At 41.9% G+C, this 25089-nt stretch overlaps 1 protein-coding gene across 1 annotated transcript in view; it reads right to left on the reverse strand.

Annotated features, from left to right (window-relative positions):
• Positions 1-25089, reverse strand: part of ttn.2 (titin, tandem duplicate 2) — a 165278-nt gene that overhangs the window by 138850 nt on the left and 1339 nt on the right. The window contains exons 2-40 of the mRNA XM_062534131.1: positions 24366-24469; positions 23706-23909; positions 22024-22311; positions 21423-21529; positions 20989-21203; positions 19660-20038; positions 17803-18069; positions 17555-17668; positions 16737-16988; positions 16449-16511; positions 16085-16343; positions 15922-15979; positions 15553-15762; positions 15267-15409; positions 14756-14919; positions 14417-14647; positions 14045-14283; positions 13532-13800; positions 13229-13393; positions 12927-13095; positions 11118-12817; positions 10719-11000; positions 10351-10617; positions 9982-10254; positions 9622-9885; positions 9227-9487; positions 8407-8667; positions 7978-8241; positions 7608-7868; positions 7243-7503; positions 6882-7142; positions 6643-6784; positions 6363-6531; positions 6027-6258; positions 5621-5905; positions 5259-5384; positions 4965-5153; positions 4345-4731; positions 311-358 (exon numbers count right to left, since the gene is read on the reverse strand). Coding sequence (XP_062390115.1) covers positions 311-358; positions 4345-4731; positions 4965-5153; positions 5259-5384; positions 5621-5905; positions 6027-6258; positions 6363-6531; positions 6643-6784; positions 6882-7142; positions 7243-7503; positions 7608-7868; positions 7978-8241; positions 8407-8667; positions 9227-9487; positions 9622-9885; positions 9982-10254; positions 10351-10617; positions 10719-11000; positions 11118-12817; positions 12927-13095; positions 13229-13393; positions 13532-13800; positions 14045-14283; positions 14417-14647; positions 14756-14919; positions 15267-15409; positions 15553-15762; positions 15922-15979; positions 16085-16343; positions 16449-16511; positions 16737-16988; positions 17555-17668; positions 17803-18069; positions 19660-20038; positions 20989-21203; positions 21423-21529; positions 22024-22311; positions 23706-23909; positions 24366-24456 — 9820 coding nt within the window. The 5' untranslated portion in view covers positions 24457-24469. The remainder of the gene's footprint in view (positions 1-310; positions 359-4344; positions 4732-4964; positions 5154-5258; positions 5385-5620; positions 5906-6026; positions 6259-6362; positions 6532-6642; positions 6785-6881; positions 7143-7242; positions 7504-7607; positions 7869-7977; positions 8242-8406; positions 8668-9226; positions 9488-9621; positions 9886-9981; positions 10255-10350; positions 10618-10718; positions 11001-11117; positions 12818-12926; positions 13096-13228; positions 13394-13531; positions 13801-14044; positions 14284-14416; positions 14648-14755; positions 14920-15266; positions 15410-15552; positions 15763-15921; positions 15980-16084; positions 16344-16448; positions 16512-16736; positions 16989-17554; positions 17669-17802; positions 18070-19659; positions 20039-20988; positions 21204-21422; positions 21530-22023; positions 22312-23705; positions 23910-24365; positions 24470-25089) is intronic.

Here is a 25089-nt window from a genome sequence, read left to right on the forward strand (position 1 = left end):
TCATGAAACAACCAAGATATATTCCTCATGCTTTAAACAGGAAAAATAGATGCAGAACTCCACTTTGCAAAACTGCTGTAAAGCAAGCATTTTAACAGTCAAATTGCTTGCTGTGTAAAAAAACAAACATAAAGAAATAATAAAAATAAAAAAAGACAAAACTTTCACCTTAAAAAGACTTCAATTGCTTGCATGCATTTTGTACAATCAATCACCATCACATAATATGCTCTCAGACATTACATTCAATACAGTGTTTGAGTAACATCATCTCAGTGACTGAAACAAAGAAGTAATTTGTTCGTCCTACCTTTGACTTCTTCCTCGATTTTGGCTTCAATCACCTCTTGCATAGGCACTATAGAAATGAAGAAGAGGGTGGAGAACAATATTAAGCCAATGGTACCAACATTAATGAATATACATATTAAAATATACAGATTTTTCAAAAAGTAGAAAAGGTGCTCAGTCCATTACTATCGACATCAGTACAAATAAAAACAGAATTTATATAAAGGTGAAAGATGTGGATGAGATTTTGAAGAGCATGCATTTGCCAAGATTGCCAAAAACGTGGGTGCTGAATCCAGTTTCTCTAATTGTATTTAGATCCTTTTTGATGGATGTAAAGATTGTCCAGGCCAGGACCAAAGTGGTGTGCATTTTAACTAGACACACCAACACAAGAGGGTTAATAGAAGAAGAAAATGCCTTAAGAATCATATGATTGTGCATCCATGTAACAACTGGAGAGAGAAATCTCTTTACAAGACACACCTTCACCTGATTTAGCATTTGGTGACTGTGTGTCAGTCAACTTTGCAAGAGTAGAACTTTGATCATCTGTTGCCTCAAGGGATGATTCTGGTGTCCTTAAACATATAGACTGTCTAGATTCTTTGACAGAGGAGTATCTCTCTGAACTCTGAGGGTAGTCCTTTGAGACTGGAGGGATTTTAACTTCAGCTTTAGAACCTTTATCTAAAAATAAGAGAAATTCATTGGCCGCTCTTAGTACATCTGCTGCCACAAGAATACATTTTGATGAAAAGACCATCATTCAAGTAGAAAAAGAGGGATGACAAAATGTGATGAATATGAGATGACTGTATATTTTTTGACAAGAAATAAGATACTTTGAAATAAGATTCATGGAATGAAATGAGATGAGAGTCTTCTTTGAAACTATATCCACCTTCTACCGTGAGTTGTGCTGACATTCTTCTCTTTCCTTGTCTGTTTTTTACCATGCAACAGTAGGTTCCTTGGTCTTCAGGCTGGACATTCCATATGGTAAGGGTCACCTCTCCTCGATTTTGTGTAAATCTCACTCTGTCTGTGTCGATGAGCTTTGTTCCATTATGACACCAAACAATCTCAGTGAAGTCTGGATCATCTAACTTGTAGGTAAACTGAGCCATGTCATTTGCTTTCACATCAAGATTAGTCATTCTACTTTTCAAGATTGTGCTAGACTTGCCAGTAGGGGCAAATTGCTGAGAGGCACTTCCCTGGGATGACATCTCTTCAGTGTAAGTGTCAGAAGCATGAATCCATTCTGGTGATTCTTTCCATGGCAGTTCTTCTTTCTTACTGACTTTGTCAGGCACTGAAGATGTTTGTCTCTGAATCTCTGCATCTTTGCTTAATGAAATATCCATCGAAGACTTCCCTTTAGAACTCTCTACTAAGTGCACATCATGAGGTAAATCAATAAGATGTTCTGTCCTCTCTGAAGTGATTGTCTGCAGTCGATCTCTGCCACTCTGTGGACAATATCCAGATGTTGATATCACCAGATCTGCTTGTGTTTGCAATTCCTTCATATCAGATGTATCTCTGTGTGAGATAGATGGTTGGTAATGCACAGTCTGTTGTGGAAATGTTTTTCCAGATATGCTAGCAATAGATTTTGCCACAGGATCTTTTTGTTGCTGAACATGTCCATCCTGCTCTGATGACTGGGATATCGTAGTGATGGATTTCCCAAACGCAGTTTCAGATATCTGGCTGTTGTCTGGCCAGCCAGCTTTTTTAGAGTCAGATTCAGAAACAGTATCATCGCTCGGGCCTTCCAGCACTTTCTTGGCCACAACTGATTTCTCTAAAAATACCCTTTCCTGCTTTAAATCCCCACTCGGAGGTGATGGAAAAATCTTCATTAAGGTCTTCCCTACAACCTTTTCAGATTTTTCGCTTGTGATTGGCCTGTCTATCTGTTGTTGAGTGCCTGATTCAAAACGGTAAGAGAGGACTGAAGTATCTAAGGGTTGTTGGGGAACATCACTAATAGTCACAGCTGTATTCCCTGATGGAAGCATATGTTGACTTCCCCCCCTTGGTTTTGGTAATGGATATGTTTCAGTAAAGGATCTCCCTGAAAAGCTTTCTAGTACTTGGCTTGGGCCAGGCAAGGCTGTCTGTGACTGGCTGTCTCTAGAATCAAATTCAGTTGTATAGCTGCCTGGAGTCTGCTGAATCAAACTTTCCTTGTCAAGCTTAGAAATGCTTACAACTGGGTAGATTTCTTTAGCTTCAGATTCAACACTGTATGAGACAGATGTGCCAGAGTACCCTGTCTGTTGTGGAGGCTTTTGCTGTGAAATGCCCAGAACTGATTTACTTTGTGGAGATGCTGTCTTCATTGAAGACGTTCCACTAACAGTTTGGGAAATATGGCTAGTGGCTAGCAAATCTATCGCCTGCTTAGAATCTGTTTCAGTTCTATAGGTTAACAGTGAAATATTGCAACTTGGCATTTGTTTAGGGAACATTTCTTGCATAGCCTTTGAAATCTTTTCTGATAACTCCTCTGAAGATATTTTTGTCTGGTGAATATTGCCACTTTCATGTTGTGATACAACAGGTTTAGATACTTGACTATCATATTGCAACTGTATCTGCTGGATTTCCTTAGCATCACTTTGTTTTGAATCAGATGTATCATACCCTGAGGATTGCTGAGGAGATCTGTCCATCTTGGCCATAGACACGCTCACTGTGGACATTTTTGAAGTAGTAATGTCTTGAGGAAGACTCATTTCTGACTGAGAAATCCTCATAAATGACTCTGCTGAGACTGATAATTGTCTATTGCCATCCACATCCACCTGTGGTTTATACCAATTAGCAGATTCACTAAAGACAGGGGGTAGTTTTTCCTCTATTGTCTTGGAAATACTAACCGCTGTCATTTGCTGTTGAACAGTCCTACTTTTCTGAGATATCTTCATGAATGGCTGTCTAAGAGTTTTCTCAAAAACCTGTCTATCATCAGGTTGACCAGGCTGTTGAATGTCTTCGGAACAGGATTCAACACTGTGTGCAAACACAGATGAGTGAAGATCTGACTGTGGTTCCTCTTCTACAGGTGTTTTCTGAGTAGAATGTGAAGAGATTGATACGCTAGACCTATCATAGACAGACTTTGGTTTTTGAGATTCTATTGTAGGAGACAAGGTGGAAACCTTAATGGAAGACATTGCAGTAGAAGCACTCTGAGGTATTTCTAAGTCCTTTTCAAGGTGCACAGTCATTGTCTTTTCATACATGTCCAGAGAGAGTTTTGTTCCTCCAACATCAACCGTTTGTTTAGAGGGTTTCTTAAAAGATAATGCTTTTGAAGAGATTTCCAAGATAGGCTTTTTGTCTATGACATGTCCCTTTGGCTTAATGTCCTCAGAAAATGCTTTCATATGAGGAGTGTCTGGAGGTGTAGTAAGATTTTCAGATGTCAAAGAGTCCCCTCTTTCAAGAGTTTCCAACAAAGTCTTTTTAGACAAGTCTTCTTTACTCTTCGCAGACATTGAATATGTTTCAATATGGTGAGAGGCTGCAGAGCTTTTGACAGGCCCTTTCTGAAAGATGATAGCTTCTGAAAGAGTCTTTCCGTGACTTGAAACAGTTGGCTTATCTATACATTTCATTGTGTCAAGAGAATACAAGAGAATAAATTAGATAAGATGACATGGTAATTATGCAATTTATACATCACAACTAAAAGAAAAGAATATGTGTCAATGACAGATTTCAATCCACTAAAACAGGCTGTAGTTGTGAGAGTGAGAGAAAAGGAGAGTGAAGTCCACCTCAAACAATACAAGTGGTGTGGAACACTGAAGTAACGCTCAAAGCAATCCGTCAATAGAGAAGAGTGGGGGGAAAGGATTTTACAAACAAACAGCAGTTAGCCTATCCGTGAAATTAGTAGTGAGTGAGTAATCACAATCCCTCAGTGTTCTTTCTTTAAGGGGATATTTCCCAGGAAAGGTGTGGCAAAAAATAATTAATAATGGTGTGTTACTGAAACCACAAGCTTCTTGAGGTCAACGATAGTCCATTTACCTTCTGCAGTTACTGTCAGGGTAGCCGTGCAAACCGCCTCTCCTGCACTATTCATTGCTTTGCATGTGTACAGTCCGGCATGCTCAGAGAAAGCATCTACTATGATAAGTGTGGCAGTGTTTGTCATCTCATCGAAATGGAAGACAACATTTTTTGTTGGTTTTATGGGTTCCCGGTTGTGAAACCAGCTGATTTCTGGCTTCGGCATGCCGGACACACAAGCATGGAATCTGGCCACTTCCCCGTGATACACGGAGCAGCTCATAATAGGCTGAATAAAAGTGGGCTTTTGACCAATTGGTTCCTTCTTAACACTTGATATGCTTGTGGAGAGACTGGATGTGGCATGCCACTGTTTGGATGCAGTGTCCTGAGTGTGCATTTCTCCTGTAAGGAAGTACCCCTCTATTCAGTACATGGTCAGCAAGCTTTCAAGTACAAGTCATTGTATTCAAGTCACGACGAACCGGTTTTATACAAGAACACTTGGATCAACATCATCATATATAATGGAATACTAATTTGGGATGAACATTCAGTCCAAACATTATTCATCACAAGATCCTAGGAAATATTTTACACTGCCTCAAGTTCGTACAAATCTAAAATGTAAAACTCACCATCAAGTTTCAGGAAAGCAGAGCATGAGACCATTCCTGCAGAGTTACGGGCAACACAAGTGTACTCCCCCTCATCTTCAAGGTACACTCTGGCAATCTCCAATTTGCAATTATCATCAAACTGGGACATCCTGAAGAACTCTGATTGCTTGAGCTCTTTATCTTTGCAGTACCACATGATCTTAAGATCTGATAAGGGAGGGGGAAAAAATCAGTGAATCAAACATATCTCACAAGTTGCTAATCCTACAATACTTTCTCATTTTCTATTACACATCTCGTTGTGAAGCTTACCATCTCCAGAGACACGGCACTGGAATCTGACAGCTTCACCCTCCTTGGCAGAGGCGTTGTGAATTGGAGAGATGATAACGGGGGGAGAGAGGGGAGCCCCTGACTCTGGAGACACCACCTCTGAGACTGGAAAAAAGAGAGGGCATTATAATGGATCATCAGCCATTATTCTGTATCCCATTTGAAACATTTGTAAGAACTATAGCACTTTCACACACTTTCAGCACATTTGTCTGAACACTTTTTTTTATCATTTTTTATCGTTATCATTTTGATAAGTTTAATATATTTCAACAGCATTGATTTCCAGTGATGTGTATGTTTAATTATGAAGTGTATGAAGGAAAACCACAAACATTTACCTTCCACAGTAAGATTAGCAGAACTAGATGCCTGGCCAAAGTCATTTGTGGCCACACAGTTATAGACTGCAGCATCCTCGGGGAAGACCTCAATCAACAGCAGTGTGCACTCATTCCCATCTCGAAGGAACTTGCATTTAAACCCAGCTGACAGAGCCTGGGAGTTCTTGTACCAAGCCACCTGAGGCTGAGGGACACCTGCCACCTCCACAGTGAAGCGAGCAGGCTTGCCAGCCTCAACCGTAAGCGCCTCCATCTGGCGGACAATCCTGGGAGGCTCAGGAACTGTCGGAAGATAAAACACAAACGTTAACATTCTTCATGGGAAATGATCAGATCACTTTCAGTAGACCACTTCTGATCTTCTATAATAACATATTTGGAGCATCACTAATGTGTTACTCACTTTTGACATGAAGTGTTACCACACTCCTGTTCTTGCCAGCAATAAAGGTGTACTCTCCAGCATCAGTTCTGTAGGTCTCAGTGATTATCAGACGGTGGATCTTCCTAATAGCCACATAGGTGAACCGCTCCTCTGAGAAAAACTGGATCTCAACTCCATTCCTCATCCAGCGGCCCTCAATGTCGTCCTCATTTACTTCAAACTCGAATGTAGACCTCTGTTTCTCAACAACCTAAAACAAAACAAAACACATTTATTGTCAAAACCTTTGTTAATTTATCTTCAGTTAATACTAAATTAATTTAGCCTAAGCAAGTAACAACGCCTAGCACTTACAGTGATATCTTTCTCAGCAGGTTCTGTGATCCGGACATCACGGCCTTCAACTGTGAGATGAGCCCTTGACATGCTGGCACCAGCAACCACAGAGTACTCTCCAACATCAGACTGACGGACAGTCTGAATCATCAAACGGTGTAGGAACTTCTCTGTGGTAACCTTATACCTAGAAATGGAGAATATAGTTGTGAATTAACAATATAACCGTTTACTTGAGAGTAGACCTAGTTAACTCTTTCTTCTGTAAACTAGACCAATATATAAGAAAGGGATGTACCTCTCAGATACTTCAAGTTCCTGTCCATCTTTCATCCATGTCACTTGTACATTAGGTTCAGATAATTCACATTCAAAAATAGCCTTCTTCTTCTCAGTAATCTTGATGTCTTTGATGTGCTTTGTGAACTCAATCACGCGAGCTAAAAGAAGGGGAAAAAATAAATAAATTGACATTTGTGTTGTTGGGACAGATTTTGCAGATTTACAAACTGGGGATTGGGAAACAAAACTACTCACCATCAACATAGAGTTTTGCAGATGTTTCAGCAGATCCGGCAACAAACTTGTAGTCTGCACTGTCACCAAAGTGCACATTGCGTATTGTGAGAGAGTGAGTGAGCTGCTTGCTTCGGGTCTGACACCTGTCTGTGGACCGAATTTCCACACCATTTTTCAACCATTTGTAGGTGATGCCTTCATAATTGACAGTAACCTCAAAGGTAATAGTGTCCTTCTCCTGAGCATTGAGATCTTTCAGCATGGAGGTGATCAAAATGGCTGTGAGAAAAGAAGAATGAATTCAACATGTTAGAGGTTATTGGATGTTGGATGTTACCATTGTAAAATTGCTACATGGCTTTAAGGGAGTCAAACTTACGGCTAACTGTCAGTGTTGCAGAAACTCTGTCATTTCCACATACAAAGGTGTACTCTGATGCGTCCTGTCTGCTGGTGTTCATGATCTTGAGCTGGTGGAGCTTTCCCTGCACCACAATCCTGAACTTCTCACTCATCTCGATCTCCACACCATTCTTCAGCCAAGTGGATGGGACATTGAAGTGTGACACTTCACACTCAAAGGTTGCCACTTGGGTCTCAGGGACGTCAACGTTCTTCATAGGCTTTGTGACACGCAGGGCTAGTTGAAGGCAAATAAAAATGGAATGAGTCACATTTAATACATTTTGTAATAACCTGGTTAACGTTATTGCAATCCATTTTAAAGCATTTGTGGTGACTTACATTCAACATGCAGGTAGGCGCTGCATTGCAGATGTCCAACTACAGCAGTGTATTCCCCAGCCTTGCTGGTGTCAATATTCTGGATGATAAGTTTATGTGCTTTCCTCTCTGACAATATCTGGCAGGAGTTACTTGGCTTCAGTTCAATATTATTAAACATCCATTTCACTGGAATGTTGTCATGGGATAGGCTCAGTTCAAAGGAGCCAGTGGCATCCAACAGACAGGTAATGTCCTTTGGCTTCTTCACAATTTTTATTGCTATGAAAATGAGGGGAAAAAATAATAAATACATGAAAGATTCAAGATGTACCAACACAAAAATAAAGTCAGATAAAAATAAAACAAATGAGATAAATTAACCACTTACTTTCAACATTCAGTCTGGCATTGGCACTGAGTTTTCCCAGTTTGAATGCATAGACTGATTCATCTTGTGTGGTGCAGTTCTTGATCTTTAGAGTGTGCACCATGCCGTCCATAGTGATTTCATACTTGTCACCTGGAACAAGCTCAACGCCATTCTTGGTCCACTGAGATCCCTTCACATTTTCATGGGTGAGCTCAAGGCTGAACACAGCCTCCTGAGTCTCAGTCACAGTTTGGTTCTTAAGTGTCTTTTTCACTTTCACAGCTATTGCAAGACAGATATAATAGAAACAAACAAAATAATTGTTAATGGCAAATACATGGTTGCTACATAATAGTAAATTATAGTAGTAGAATCACAAATAATTATAAAAAAAACATAATAATGACAAAATGACAGGTAACCATTGGAATTAAAGGTTGTATTCACCTTCAACTTTCAGGTGGGCTGTTGTCTTAGAGTTGGCCACCTGGTACGTGTATTCACCAACGTCCTGAGTCCTGGTAATGGCAATAATAAGGCGCCTCACAGCACCCTTGTCTTCACTGTGAATATTTTCACCGAAGTCAACAGGTTGGCCATCCTTCAGCCATTTGCCCTTAGCGCTGGCATTGGCGACTTCACACTCAAACTCGGCACTCTGAGATTCTGCTACAGTCTGGTCCTGAAGGGGTCTGTTGATAGCACCACCTAGTGCAAGCAAAGAGGAATAAATAGTTTGCGTCCTTTCAATGACTCAATTTAGAGAGAATAATACGTAATTTAGGTGTAGGCGAATTTAAGTGAATCCTAGTGCTATTACAAGAATTAACTAAAACTTGCTGGACATTATTGCTCCCCAAAGGAAGTTGGAGCCTGATCAGGGTTTATATGGAAATAGATCAAATGAGCTGCAACAAATAATTCAATCGTTTTCCAAGTTTATCAAATTAATCGCCAACTGTTTTGTTAGCTTGATTACTTTTATAACTTTTATATGACAGTAAACTAGATATCTTTGTTGACATGTGGAAAAACAATCTAGGGATGTTGGAAATACTGATTTACATTGTCTTCACCATTTTCATGGCACTTTCATTTGATCAAACATAATAAATAATTGTTAGTAGCAATCCTACTCACTCTATATAGTGATATGTAGATAAATATGTCAGTGGTCCAGTATTATGGTAATGTAACAGTATACACGTAGACACAAGACAACAAAATATAAGCAGAACTGTGGATTCAACAAAAAGGTGTCACACACCTGATACAGTAAGTTTTGCACTGGATGTTTTCTCTCCAGCAGCAAATGCATACTGTCCCTCCTCATCCTTCATGGTATTGATGACTGTAAGGGTGTAGCGTTTGCCTTTGGACTCCATCTTGTATTTTGCACCTGCTTTAAGCACATTGTTCCTCAAGGTCCAAACTGCATCAATACCAGGGTGAGACAGCTCCACCTCAAAAGTAACATTCTGGGTCTCTGTGCAAACACGGTCCTCCATATGTTTCACAATGGAAATTTCTGGTGAAATAAACAAGTAAAGGTTACACAGGATATGTTCTGTCTAAGCTCAAATATACAACCTTTGTTCCACTAAATATTAAAGTATTATAATTCACATAATGCTCCTCATACAAAAAAAACACATCACTTACTCTCAACAGTCAATTTGCAGCTTGTGTCAACTCTGCCAGCAACCAACTTGTATTGACCTTCATCAGAGGCAAAGGACCTCATAAGCACCAGACGCTGTTTGGTTCCCTTGGCCACCATCTGGACTCTGTCTGAGGCCATCACCTGCTTGTCATTGTGGTACCATTTCACTGAGCTGACATCAGCAGCAGAGATCTTACACTCCATCACAGCCTTGGTGCCTTCAGTGGTGGTAACATCCTTGAGTGGTGACAAGATGCCAATTGCTATGAGAGATTGAGAGAAAAGGAATCAGTACTTTGAAGACACACCATTCCCTAAATTGCTTGTAGTACAATGGCATCTGCTCAAAATGATCTTACTTTGCACGGTAAGCTTTCCAGTCGTGGAAATATCATGAGCAGGAACAACAAAGGAATACATTCCTGCATCATCCCTGTTGACATTTTCAATGAGCAGCTTATGAACCAGTTTGTCGATGACAATGTGAACTCTGTCTGAAGCCGAGACGGGTTGTCCATTTCTCATCCACGTTCCCTCAACATTCTCCTGAGAAAACCGCACCTCAAGCTGAGCAATATCACCCTCACAGACAGTCAGGTCAGAGAGTCCTTGCATCAGAGTAATAGGACGCACTAGAACAACACAAAAATAGCATAATTAATATATGGATGAAATGCATAGACCACAAACACAATCATAAAACATTTCCTTATAGAGGTTAGACTCACATTTCATTTTCAGGGAAGCACTTGTGCTCAAATTTCCAGTTTTGAAAGTGTATTTGCCCTGATCTTCCTTCTTGACATCTTTCACAGACAAACCATGACGTCCACGGCGAGAGGACACAACATATTTCAAACTGGGAGTAATCTCCTTATTTTCAAAGTACCATGTTCCCTCAGCATCTTCACGAGACAGTTCACATTCAAAATCTCCAGAATATGTTTCAGGGACTTCAACACTTTCTAGTTTCTTCAGCATTTCAAGAGGGGCACCTGCAAATAAATTGTGCATAACATTTAGTACAACATATTAGGAAATTGTTTCTTAATTGTGTCAGTGACATACCAAATGCAACACAAATCTGAAGACTTACCTTCCACATGGAGTCTGGCAGAAGTTTTTACTTGGTCATCATCAACAACGACACAAGAATATTCGTCGTCATCTTTCATGGTGATTATCAGAACAGACAAGAAATGTACTTTTCTGTCAGAGTGCATCCTGTATTTATCACCAGTGAAAATCTCAGCATTGTTCTTCAGCCATTTGACTTTAACAAAAGGCTCATTTGTTTCACATTCAAAGGTAACCATGGTGTCCTTCTCTTTGGCATAGGCATTTTCCAGCTTTTGAGTAAAGGTAATAACTTGCTTGGCTAAAGGAAAGAGAGGAAAAATGCAATTTACTATTGTATTCTGTAATTCAGCAATGACAATGTAAACCTTAAAACTTCAAGCTGGAAAACAGCAACATTTCAATATAAGTACTATACCTTGCACCAACAAAAATGAATGGCTAGAGGTCTCTCCAGCAATGTTGATGGCTTTGACCATGACACTAGCGGAGTCCTCTGCAGAGACATCTCTGATCACCAATTCACAGACTTGGTCTTCAGGCCAGTACCAGTAAATACGGTCAGATTTCTCCAGCATGACACCATTTTTGAACCACTGGCATTCTGGGTCTGGTTTTCCGACAACTCTACAACGGAAACGAACCTCATCTCCCACAGCAACTGTTTTGCTCTGGATACGCTCAATGATCTTTGGAGCCTCCATGCTGGGAGAGAGAGCTATTTTTTCTGGTCTAATGGTGGGGCAGGTGACTTTGCCTTGTTCTTCCATCTTCTTCCTCTCAGATTCAGGAATTTCCTTGATGTGATGAAGAAGGTCATCTTTCCTCTTCTTCAGCATTTCCTCATAAGTCTCGTCCTTCTTGCGACTCTTGAGCTCAACAGCAGTAATAGCCTCATAATAGCCCTCCTCTGTCCTGCGTTTGAATTTGCTTCTCAGTTCTGCTGTCTCCTCTGTAGATATGTCATGGACAACTCTCTCAACTTTTCTCAGTTTTACAACCTCTTTCTGCTGGGAGACCTCACTAGGCTTGTCAACCTTCACAACTTCAAAAGGCACTCTGCCATGCTCTCCGAAAGGTTCAATTGTGGGTTTAATCTCAGGGGCGCGTCTGAGAATTGTCCTGAAGTCCTCCCTCTGTTGGATCTCCAGCTTTACAATGTACTCAACTACACCTTCGGGATTCTCTGCAACGACTCTAATTTCTCCAGAGTCATAGGACTTGCTGTCAGTAATCTCAAGGTAGTAGATACCATCATAATTAAGCCTGAATCTCTTGCTCTTGCGGATAAGCTGTCCATTCAGGTACCAGTTGACTTTGGGAGTTGGATAACCAGTCACACGGCAGCGGAATTTGGCATTTTGCCCCTCCAAGACTTGCGCAGGCTCTGGAAGCAAGACGATTTCAGGTTTCGTTTTCTCTGAATAGTCATCTCCGGTCACACCTGCGGGGCCACCCTCATGGGCCATGCGCTCTATCTCATCCATCCTGGGAATGCCTCTCCTTCCCTCGGGAAGCTGAGATTCCTCAACAAGGCTTTTCTCATCTTTCACAATCAGCGTGGCAGACGTCTGATCGACACCAAATTTGTTAGTGGCTCTGCAGGTGACGACGCCACTGTCTCTTGCGTAAGCCACCTCGTAGTCCAGACTGCAATAGCCAAATTCATTCACCATGCGCAGCCTGTTGGCAGCAGCCAGGGGTTTACCGTCATGTAGCCACTCCACCATCATGTTGGGGTCGCCAATAGGGGTCAGTCTGCACTCAAAGTGCACAGGTCCAAAGCGCTTCATTCTGACTGATGTCAGCTTCTTCTTGAAATGAGGCTTCTGTTGTTTCTCTTTATCGTAGAGGTCTCCCTCCTCCCACTGGTCCTGGCCATAGCGAAGATGCAGTGGCTCCAGCTCGGGGGCAGCAATATCCTTGGCCTTGTAGGTCCCCTTGGTAATAACAAGTCTCCGCTCAGGCTCTGGTTCACTGAGCTCAACCTCAACGTTGACCCTGCAGCGTGTGGTGTCCCGTCCGGCTTTGTTAATGGCTGTAGCAGTGTACCAGGCACTGTCAAATCCAACAGCCGTGGGGATTTTGAACTGGGCCTCTCCTTTGACGCCTTCAATCCTGTAGTGATAAAACACAATAGATTTTTGATATATATTTTTTTGCATTCAACAGTGAAATGATAAGACAGTATAACATGAGTCTGATCAATTAACCGATGAACACTTACTTGATGTTAGGATATTTGTGGGATGAGATGATGTCGCTGTTTTTCAGCCAGACAATATCAGGGAGAGGGTTTCCAATGGCTTTGACAGCCAGTGCAACCAAAGAGCCCTCCTTGACACTGACATTCTTCAGCTTCTCAATAAACTGGGGTCGCACCAAGTTTTCTTTGGCTGTTAATTTGACAGCAATACACAGACGTAAGTGTACATAATATACATCACTGACATTACTTTTTCAATGTAATATATTACATGTTACTACAACACATTAACACAATTCAATAATATCCAAGCAATATTATACCATCAACTGTGAGAGTCATAGAAACAGTCGTTTTTCCAGCTCTGTTCTGGGCCACAACTGTCCATTCTCCAGAGTCACCGGGCATGGCAGGAACCACAATCATAGACTGAGTTCCATCTTCCTTGATCACTATCTTGTGAGTGTAGTCATTAACAACCTGTTGACCTGTAATGAAAATTAGACATTTTTCAATTGACAACAAGGACATCATTCTCTTTCAGGACATACAATTCAATATGGAGATGAAGGTGAAACAAAAAAGTTACATATGAAGTAATAAACTAATGTATACTTAAAACCTACCATTGTGGAACCAGAATGTGTCTGGCATGGGTCTGCCAACCACTTTGAGGTCAAATCTTGCTGTCTGTCCCTCAGAGCACCTGAAGGAGGAAGGCTTCTGAACAAACACAGGTTTGTACAGCCTCTCAAGTTGACTTGTATCAGTATCGTCAAGCCTACGGGCTGGGGACCGACCGGGAGAACGACCGGGAGAGAAACTTGGAGAACGCCCAGGAGAGAAGCTGGGGGAACGTCCAGGAGAGTAGCTGGTAGAACGAGGAGAGGTGGACCTGGAAGGGAAAAAAACAAAAACAACATCACTCAAACAGTGTCGCCTTCATATCATGTCATCTACACATAGCATATTTGACCTATGTGAACATGAATTGATAATCACACACACCCACACATTCTATACACATAAAGGATGTTCGTTCGTTCACCTTATGATACAAAGAGGTAAGCTGATAGACACTTGTGATGATATGTATACTATTGGTTCTGCTAAGAAACATAAATAAACTTAAAACACACCTAATTCTCTTCATAGCCTCTGTCTGTGGGTACTGTGGTTGAGCAGCAGCGGCAGACTCAATGTAAAGCTTTCCAGAGCTCACAGCTGTGCCCTTCATGTTGCACGAATAAGCAGTGTAGACGCCCTCATCCTCTGGCAGCACCACGGGCAGACGCAGACTGGCTCTTCCATCCTGGAGAAACTCCATCTGGTAACGGCCTCCATGTCTGATGCGGTTGCCATCTTTGTACCAGGCAATCTATTTAACATATTTAAAATACAAAAACAACATTACCGAGTTTGCCTCACAGAACAGAATGTTGAGTTTGAATAGTGATACGGGGACAAATCAACGCATCCTCATGTTTTTGTCTTCTCTAAGAACACATTACCTTAGGCAGTGGAGTGCCACCCATTTTGCAGTGGAATGTGACCCCCATGCCTTCCATGATTCTGTAGTTTTTGACAGGTGTGTTAAAGGTGGGCTGCTGAGCTTCATGTTCAGCTACATTGATGACCATCTCTTCCCCATCATCAGTCACTATCTGTTGGTATGTTATCTTCAGGATGCGAATCTCAATCTCTTGTATTATTCTCTGCTCAAAAGCAGATATTTGGAATTCCTTTAAAAAACAAAAAAGCAATAAACAAAGTTAAAACCACATGATATAGTGACATGATTATCTTAAATGTGACATATTATAATATACATATTATAATTAACGCTGTACCTGTCCAGAAATATATGTCGTCGTCTTCTGTGTGAGATACTGTTCTCTCTCATATTCACTCACTATCACAGGGGGAACATCTCCAACTCTGGGTTCCTGCACCATGGCAGTCACCTCTGTCTTGTAGGTCACGTCATGTTGCTTCATGTAGGCGTCATATTCCTCTGTTGATTACATGAGGATGATGGAATGAAGATGATATCAGTACATCAGATTGATATAAAAAATGTTATCAAATGAGATGAATCTCAGGTCTCTACTGAGTGTAGTACTGTAGCCAAAAGCAAGAGAATGCGCGCACATCTAAGTAGTGCAGGTGCTGGACCAAAAGACGTGAAAAGAAAAGATAAAGGTCCGCACACTGATAGCAGCTCCCAGGTTTATTAAGCACACGTACTGTAGCCACCAGTGTAATGTACTACACTCACCGAATTCACATACAATTAACATAGGGCAAACCCATATGCACTGCATATCAATCAGCATACTTGTAAAGGCTTATGAGTCTTACCCTCTTCGAGGAGGTTAGTAGAGGCAGCGGACTCTCCCATTTGATTCCTTGCCACAATAGTGTACTCTCCTGCATCATCAGCAAATGTCATTGAGATCTCCAGCTTGCAGACGCCGGTCTCCTTATTGTAGGCTACTCTGTATCTGAAATGTTGAATGTTTGAAGAAATAGTCATCATCTTAATACAATAAAATAATGTCCTACATTAAAAGATAACTGTAATTACTGTTTATTTATTATCCTTCCATTTGAATAGCATTTCATTAACTGAAACTTTTAAAAGTACCTATATCCAGTTGTGAGAGGCACACCACCCTTCTTCCAGTAAATGTGAGGCATGGGTGTTCCTCCAACTTGGCACTCAAACAAAACACTTCCTCCTTCGACCAGCTTCTGTACAAAGGGCTTCTTTACGAAGAAGGGTGCCACACCTGCCCCCATCTCTATGGTTTCAGACACTGTGCTGAATTCAGACATGGTCTCCTCCCTAGCTTCGCTTGCAACACTAGAAATGAATATCAAATGAAACAAACATCAGTGCATAATAATTAAACACACTTGAATGCATTTGGGTATGATACGACATTCCAATGCCTATGACTATAATTTTTTTTTTTTTTTTTAATAAATAAATCCTTCAACAAGTGGGACCCACCGTGTCTCTTCTCCTGAGACAATGGTGACTTCCTCTCTGGTTTCAATCTCTTCAGATACTGGAAGGGAACACAAGGGGTTTTAGATCCTCACAATATCCTCCAGCTGAGATGACTTCAAGTAAACATTTACAAAAAAAAATTAAAATATGTAAACTGCATTACCCTTGACAAGCAGGTAGCAAGATGTGCTGGTTGTCCCAGCAGGGCTAGTGGCAGTGCAAGTGAAGCGGCCACTGTCTTCAGCAAAGGCCTCGCGGATCACCAGACGTGCATATCCACCCTCATATGTAATTTGGAAATCGATGGTGCTCTCGATTTTGTAGTCCTCCCTGAACCACATGATGGTTGGGGCTGGGGTTCCAGAAATCTGGCACACTAAAGTCACAGATTCTCCCTCTGTGACGGTCACGTTTTTCAAGGCCTGAAAATGAGAATTATGATTAATTGTTTTGAAAAATTGTAGAACAAAAATATATCTTTCTCATCTCAGGTCTGAGTCAGACTTTGTGATAACGACAGTACTTACAGCAATAAGTGTAGGTGGCACAACTGCTTCTTGTTCAGCTGGGACAGCTGCAATCTCCATAGCCTGATTAAAAATAAAACATATTTATTTACATATGGCAAAACATTATAATGCTGAGAATTACGTAAAATGGTATGAATCAACAGGGATTCAGTGGAGGAAAGGGAAGGAGTCCTCAGTAAGGGGCAGGAGGGAGTGTGGTAGGTTTTGGACATGGAGGAACACCACGGGGGACCTCGGAACAATGTTAGCACAGGGTTTTTTTACACCACACAACAAGCAACAAACCTGGGCCTCCCATTCGCCATAAGCCTGCTCCATGCCACCTGCGTAGGAAGCGCCTATCTCGCTTTGCAAATGTGTTTCGTACTGCGCCTGATATCGTTCGTCTCTAAACGGAGGAAGGGTCGGCTCAGGGGTCACTCTCATTTCCATGACCCTGTGAGTCGGGGCCTTGACGGGCTTGATGATCTTTTGAGCACCATGGCTGGTCGATAGCTCTTTCTGGAGTGTGGCAATAGCAGAGCCTGCTATTGAGACCTAACCGACCCAAGGAAAAATAGCATGATTACAGGTGACCGACACAAAACTTTGATTAGCCACACGGACAGAGAGCTTCCAGGTCAAGAGTGATGATTTTAGGTTTTTTAGGGTTTTTAGGTTTGTGGGAGACAATGGGAAGAATCAATGCATGTTAGGTTGTTAAAGTGCCTGTAAGATTTTAAAGAAAGACACAGGAAGGTACAAGGGATGTTCTTTGGGATGAAATGGGTTCATTGTCTTAAACGAGGAGTAACGAATATATTTTAGAAGGATCAGAGTGCATATCAGTGCACTTTTTTATGACATCCATGTTATGGGGAGTTAGACAACAAAGATGGGGCTAACTGAAACTGATAGGTACATATCAGGCAAGCAGGAACACTCTACTAATTGTAGGATATTTATATTTGAACCAACACAAGCAACATTTGCTTACTGGTTTTACTTCATTCAATTCAATACAGCTATAATATTTATAAGTGCAAAAGGGGAAATAACCTAACAATTTCCACCCAGCACTGCTGTGATCTTGCCCCTGCTTGCCTGAATTTGCACATGCTTACCTCATGGCTATGTTCAGCTCTAGGCACAGTAACTTTTGAAACTGTAAAGTGTGGTATGGGGGAAGGAGCCAGGCCAGTGTCCACATGAGTGCTGGTGTCTAGGCTCCTTTGGATCTACAGTAACCAACAGAGTGAAAATTAAGCGAATGCATCCAAGAGAATACATCTACAGTACGTCTACGTCAACCGTGCCTTCCTCCTAAGGTTTTTTTTTTTTTTTTAATCAATGCTGTAAAGCATGTTCTAACCTGGGAGACATGAACAGTCTTTTCAGCAGCAGAGGCCATTAGTGTGGCCTCTGCTCTTGCTCGGTATTGTTGTTGTTGTTGTTGTTGTTGTTGCTGTTGTAGTTGTTGTTGCTCAGCGGCATACATGGCCTGCTGTGATACATCGAACTCTACGGTTTCCTCTTCAGCGGTGGCAGCCCTCTCGGCATGCACAGGCTTGCGCACGCGTGCATGATCGACGGCAGCAAGCACAGTGGCCACAGCACCGGCCTTTTTCCCCTCCTCGCCCTAAAGGCAACAAGCGGTCAGTGGGATCTACAGCATAGATAGTGTTCAATCTATGGCATGTGTTACGTATGCAAACAAACAAAGCACTCAACATTTCAAATAATGTCTGCATACAAAACATCAACAGGAAAGAAGAGCTCTGTGAGCTCAAAGAGGTTAATGGCATATGCATGCATAACTTCATTAGCTTGGTTGCATACATGGTCAGATTACCGTATGTTGTATGTCATAACATGACATTATGGTGGTGGAGTGAAAAAAAAGTGTCAAAAAGTGAACAAGAAGGTGACATCCAACACAAAGAGAGGGTAGCATTTTACTAACTTGTTGCACTTCATTCTCTCACTATTTTCTCTTAGCACTAGTTTCATCATAACAGCTCAAAATGCTACCCTGTGATATTCCAAGTGCTTTTTGTGAACGAACGTGAGGGTGATGAAAGACCAGTCAACAAAAACAATGTCATCAGCTACCTGCTCCTGTTCTGTGGGACTACGCGACACAGAGGAAATGTCCAGTTCACTGTGCTCTACCAGTGAGCAAACAGGAAGTACCTCACTAGCCTGGTCAGCATCTGCGACCATCGCTGTAGATTTCTCAACCTCTTGTGTGATCTACACATGCCATAGTTCAAGAAGGAGATGAAGACAAGATCAGTTTTCAGAATGTTCTATATCTCTTCCTGCTATTGTTTTATTGTTTTGCTATAGTGACAACTCCGTAATTGTAATACATTGATTGTTTAATCAATTACTCTACTGCTGGCATTCTACCTCTATAGATGATGCAATTTCCTGTATGGTGCTTTCAGCATATGGTGCACCAAAACTGATGTCAAGGGACACTGTGGTATCAGATACTTCCTGGGATTCCTCCTGTTCTGTCTATACAAACGTGAGAGATGAATAAGCTTTTAGTTGTGGACATAAATTCAGCAAGTAGATGACTGAAACAAGTTAAACAAATGGCCAATGAAAGGAATGGGTGGATGATCTAGCAAGGAAAGACAAGTATTGAGTTTGTCAGAAAAAAAAGAAGGGTTGGATAAAGAAAAAAAGATGAAGAAGAAGAAGTGAGAGGATGGTCTGGAATCGAACTGTGCTCATGAACTCCACTGAGTTGTACCTGCTCTGCTGTAGATGTGGTTTGTGCAGAGGTGATGGTGACCTCATGAGTGGACAACTCGACAGAGCTACTTTGAGGCTCTCGACTACGAGCATGTTCCACTGCAGCTACCACCGTAGCAACAGCGGCTGTTTTGTCATCCGGCATTTGGTGTTCCTATTATACGTGCAAGTAATATTCAGGCAGCAAATGTCAAAAACATTTTGTTTATGCACTGTAAGTGCTTTTCACCTATAGTAAAAAGCAGCATTTACACTACATAATAAGCAAATTGTATGTTAGGGTAAAAAGCAAACCAGGCAGACAAATGCATAATAAAACTCAAACAGAGCTTCAAAAATACATTCAAATGGCCTCAGGCCTTTACAAAATTCAGAAGTATTACATCTGTTTTGTCAGGACTTCTCATGCATGTTTACAAGTCATCCACACAGGAACTTTTCTCCCAATTTGCAGTTTGCTCACCTCTTTTACGGCCATCCCACTCCCACTGACGGCCATAGCACTCCCACTGACGGCCATAGCACTCCCACTGACGGCCATAGCACTCCCACTGACGGCCATGGCACTGGTGGTCATGGACATTCCGCTCACGGACATCCCGCTCACTTGCTGCTGTTGCATACTAACAGAGCTCTCCCATGAGGCGCGCTGTGTGACCGAGGTCTGCACGTGAGTGGCTCCGGAGGTCATGGCAGTGTAGCTGGCCTCCGACGCGTAGCCCGCCTGTTTCCATGGTGGCAGCACCTCTGTGGTCTGGATCACCTGCTTACGAATCATGATTGGGGACTTGACCGGTCGGATGGGGGACACTGACAGCCTGCTGGCGGCAGGGGACACAGAACTGTGGGAAAATACAGACGTGTGAATGAAATAAAAGATTTAATACAAGTACATGTATATACATAAACAATTACGCACTTGTTCAATCGAGTGAGCAAACACCATACAGTATAGACAAAAGCACTGGGACACCTGGCAACAGGGATGGATTATTGAACAGGCCTACCGGGCCCAGGCCCAAGGGCTCAGAGGGCCCTGAAGCTCAAGCTGCTGTGTGAAGTCACTAATATGTTCTCCACCTCTGATATCTGAATAGGACCACTCAGTCATAGTCAGATATGTCATGCATGGACAAGATATATGGGTCATGTTATTCAAATTCACCTATGGTATTTGAATGGGGCCCCTCAGTAAAGATAACACAGATCACACTATGTGCGATAATCACACTTTGTTTTTCCATCTTTTTCACAGCATGATGGCTTAAATCATTTTGATGGTTATGTCATTGGAAGTCTTAATTTCTACTTTTCTTTCCACAAAACTCACGCGGGGGAGCTGATCCTGGATCCCCCCAACCATTTCTGTATTAATAACTTCCTCAGGTGGCAGGGGGGGCATTTTAATGTCTGTGCCCAGGGGGTAAGTGGCTCATAATCCGTCCATGCCTTGCAAATACATAAACTCTGATGATATCCGTTCTAAATCTACAGGCTCAGGAAAACAGACTCAGCTTTGACTCTTCAGAGAAGAGCATTTGTGAGGTCAGACACTGATGTTGGACGAAAAGGCCTGGCTCACAATACAGTTACCGTAGGTTATTTCACACCAAACTGAGAATGATACATTCTTTCACAAATGTTTGTGAATGCAGACTGCATGTCCACGTATTAAGTGACTATGTGGTTATAAGTGTGCCAATACTTTTGACCATTTAGTGTATGAATACGCAGAGCACTTGCGTATTGCGAAATTGGGCCCTGTAGAGTGTCAGTGGTGTGGTATTCCTACCTGACTGGGCCAGGTACTGGTCCTCTCACAGGCCTCACGGGGGAGGGGGACTGGTGGCGAGTGGCGGACACTTTCGTCAACGCTGAAGGTGGGGACCTTGAGGTGGGCTTTGGAGGCACCCGTGGGGGGGTCTTGTGTGCCAGGTGCTCAGCCATAGCACCTCCCTCAATCATCATGGCTGAACTGGAGGATGACTCAAAATGAGCCTCCATTCTCTGCAAAATGAAACATGGGTAAGTGCAGGTTATGTTTGGTTTATTTTGAGAAAAATAATCATTGAATGAAATTTACACTTTGTATTTACATAGGGCAAATAACAATTGAAATTGTGTCAAAGCATTTTACAAAGGCTGGATACAGCCTGTTTCCCTAAAGGAAGAACTACAGCAAATAGGGTAAGGAAACATGTTGTCATGTTGTCTTGGAAAACTTACTTTCTCCACCCTTGTCTGACGTGACGAGGAAGATATCTGAGAGGAAGACATCTGAGAGGAAGAAATAACTGTTTTTGTCTTCTTAGCAGGTACTGCTACTTCCTCACCTGTAAAGCAAAACAGACACAACTTTCAGACTCCTGTCCACAGTATATTTCATGGAGTAGCTGCCCTACACCATAGCCTTTGTCCACTAGAGTGCAGTACAGCGTAAAATGAGTCCCAACATGTAAAAAATATGCCTTACCTTTGTCTTTTTTCATTAATTCATACGGTGTACAATATGCTGGAAATAGTTGGTAACAGTTAGCTAGCTAGCAACTAAACCACGAGTCTGCCTGCTCACGTGATAGCGTTAATGAAAAGCAAGTTGGCGTCTTGTTTTCCTGATAATTTAATGTAAGTAACAATAATGTTCATGTGTTCCACAACAAACAATAAAGTGTAAGTGGACATCAGCTACTTGAATCTCTCAAGATACGCAGCAGTTTTAGGTGCTAAGACATTGATGTCAACAAGATTTGATTTGCATTATTTTGTAACTTTCTCCGTGCACCTTAAGTTGTAGAGTTGAAGGTAAAATTATGGCAACATGGCTTACCCTGAACGAGCAGCTCAGCAGTAGAGGTGGCACGGCCACTGCTGTTGGAGGCACTGACAGAATAGGTTCCAGAGTCCTCTGGGAAGGCTTCAGCAATCAACAAACTGTATTGATCTCCATCTTGTACAATCTGAAAGTCAGCTGAGCTTTGAATCTCAGCTCCCTCCCTGAGGAACTTCACCACAGGTGTAGGGATTCCGGTCACACGAACATCCAGTCTGACTTGGCTTCCTTGTCTCACGGTCATACTTTGCAGTCTCTGAGTAAAGTTTGGCGGCGCGGTTTCCGCTGAAAAATCAAATACAAATGGGCCTTCGTGTTAAAACACTATTGCTTATTGATGTGACGTTTGATGTGTGGTGGTGTCAAGAGGATGGCATAATAATAATATTTCTGAGCCGAGATAATTCTGTAGGCTACTTAATTTGTCCAGTAAAGATAATGTTAAAAAGCCTGCATTATTAGAGGACACGTCGTGGTAGGCATTTAATGGCAGATGGTATGCAGGCCTCTGCATGACGTTGCTGTCCAAAAAGCGGATCAGATTATCCCCAGAATTTCTTGACGTTCTCACAGTGTTCTATAATTATCCACTCACTGTCCATTCTGGGATGTGGTGCAGGACAACTTGCCTTGTAGGCTACCAATTTAAACATCTTAAGCCACTTATGGTATAGGGAATAATGAATGTAAAATAGTTAGGCTACTTTTCTACGAATCCCAATTATATCAACTTGCCAAACGTGTAGGCTATGTCAGCCGTGTTGCCACCCCAACATTACATTTGCTTAGACGTTTATTGACTCAAATAATCGCTTACATGAATCGTCAGTCCTTATAGGCTATTCAATGCATCACCTTACAGGCTTTTTTAATACAAGCATGAAACCAAACCTCAGAGAGACTCAGAGATTATTTCTTGTAATTTGTATTCACTTTTCCATGATTAAAAATAATATACAGAAAACAAAAATAGATCAGAGGAATAGACGTTTGACAAGCAAGACAGCCCCACAGCTAAGTAGATGGCCATCATCCTAATTTAAAGGTGTAGATGTAGGTCTCTTTCTGCTTATTCTTTCAAATGAAGCATATTGTTATAGTGTTCTTCACCAAAGCATTTCCCCATCAAGTCTGCTACCTCCATCAGATCAGATCATTGGTTGCATAGCACCACATACTGTCTGTATACCCAAACAGATCTGATTTAACTTGATTCATGTTGGCCTTCATGGTCTTTAATATTTTTGTAATTGGCTGTTGAAGTGAAACATTTTGACTCTTGGCAGGGATATCAGACAGGCAAAAACTTCCCTGCTGATAGGATCTGGCACACATCCTGTCCCTATCACACTGATTGCTAAATCTCTCATTAGTATCAGCCATGCTGCCAACTCTAATCAGACATGCTGTGCTCTGTCGTGGTCTTGTTTTATGGGGTGGAGGAGGGGTGTGTGTGTGTGTGTGTGTGTGTGTGTGGTGGTGGTGGTGGTGGGGGGGGGCACTTGGTGGATGATTTGGGTAGCAGCAGGCATTTACATTTTTACAACTGCCTCTTCATCGTACTGCTGCAGTTCATTAAATTCCCATTCTTTACCCAGGGTTTATGCCACTTACAATTATGTGCCATGGCTGTGTGAATCAACAGTGATGAAACTTGGCACTGCCACAAGTTCTCTCACCTGTAACGAGAAGTTCAGCGGTGCTAGTGGCTTGTCCAGCGCCATTGGTGGCTCTCACTGAAAATCTTCCACTGTGTGCGGCTGTCACGGCAGAGATCTTCAGAACAGCGCGGCCATCGCTGAACGAGATCTGAACGCCGGGCAGAGCGGCAGCGGAAAGAACCTGGCCATCACGAAACCAGCTCACCTCAGGAACTGGATTACCTGTGAGTAACATTCATTTGAATTTTAACAGCAATGGTGATGATTAAGGTAAATTACACACAACGTCACAGGCCACACCAAATGCAGTGCTGTTGGACAGTCTAGACATTTACAAATATCTCCTACAATTTTGCTGCAGTGGAATATAACATTTTGTTGCTTGAGACATTTCTATCTTCTTTTATGAATTCTTTAACAAAATAAATTGGCATTTGTTTCTCATCAGTCTTTACTTTTACAGATAACTCACTGAATGCTTAATTGAGGACATATAAGGTATGTATAATAAGGCATATATATATATATATATATATATATATATATTACGCATTCATACATTGTGCTACATTACATATCTACACATAGGGAATCATAGCCATGTCCAGTGCACCTAACATGTTCACTTTTTTAACATCAGCTTTTTAAATAGAGCATGGAATGTGAAGAGGCCCTTACCACTAACTTGAGCTTCGAACGTTGCGGCACTACCCTCAAGTGCCACAACGCTCTGAAGCGGCTGTGTAAACGTTGGCGCCTGTGTAGACATGTTGGTAGGCACCCTGGTGGAGGACACAGATGAAAGCCCTAGTTACCAAAATTGCTGCCAATGACAACTTTAGCATCCTCTTCCCCAGCACACATATACACACTCACACTCCCTTCCTCACACACACACACACAATCATTGATCATCGCAAGAGATAGAAATCTCACAAAATCGTTACCAAACATCATTGTTATTTTTAGCCCTTATGTCACCCTTCTGCACCTTGACTACTGTGGCCTGTCACTTGAGAGAGTGATGGCTCCGTGAGGTCTGGGTGCTAGGCCAAACACTTAGACTGAACATCCATTGACAGGTAACAGACACGACAGTGACAACTGGAAATCAGAGTTTGATATTTATCCATTTGACACCCAATTAACAATTCTTGCCTCTGTGGGAATACATCCATTTGCGCACAGCCTGGGGAAATCTAATTATAGCTTTATGGTTTCTCCGTATTTTGCGCGGAATGTACCGGTGAAAGCAATACAATTGTAATGACCATTGCAATTAATAGTAATAACAGCATGTTTAGGGTGTAATATACGTGCTGAGAAACAACGTTTTGGAAAATATGCCATCAAAAGTCTAGCCAGGCCAACCATTACTTTTGGACACACCATTCTAGCAATA

Source organism: Sardina pilchardus, chromosome 4, assembly GCF_963854185.1.
Source record: "Sardina pilchardus chromosome 4, fSarPil1.1, whole genome shotgun sequence".
Lineage (NCBI taxonomy): Eukaryota > Metazoa > Chordata > Actinopteri > Clupeiformes > Clupeidae > Sardina > Sardina pilchardus.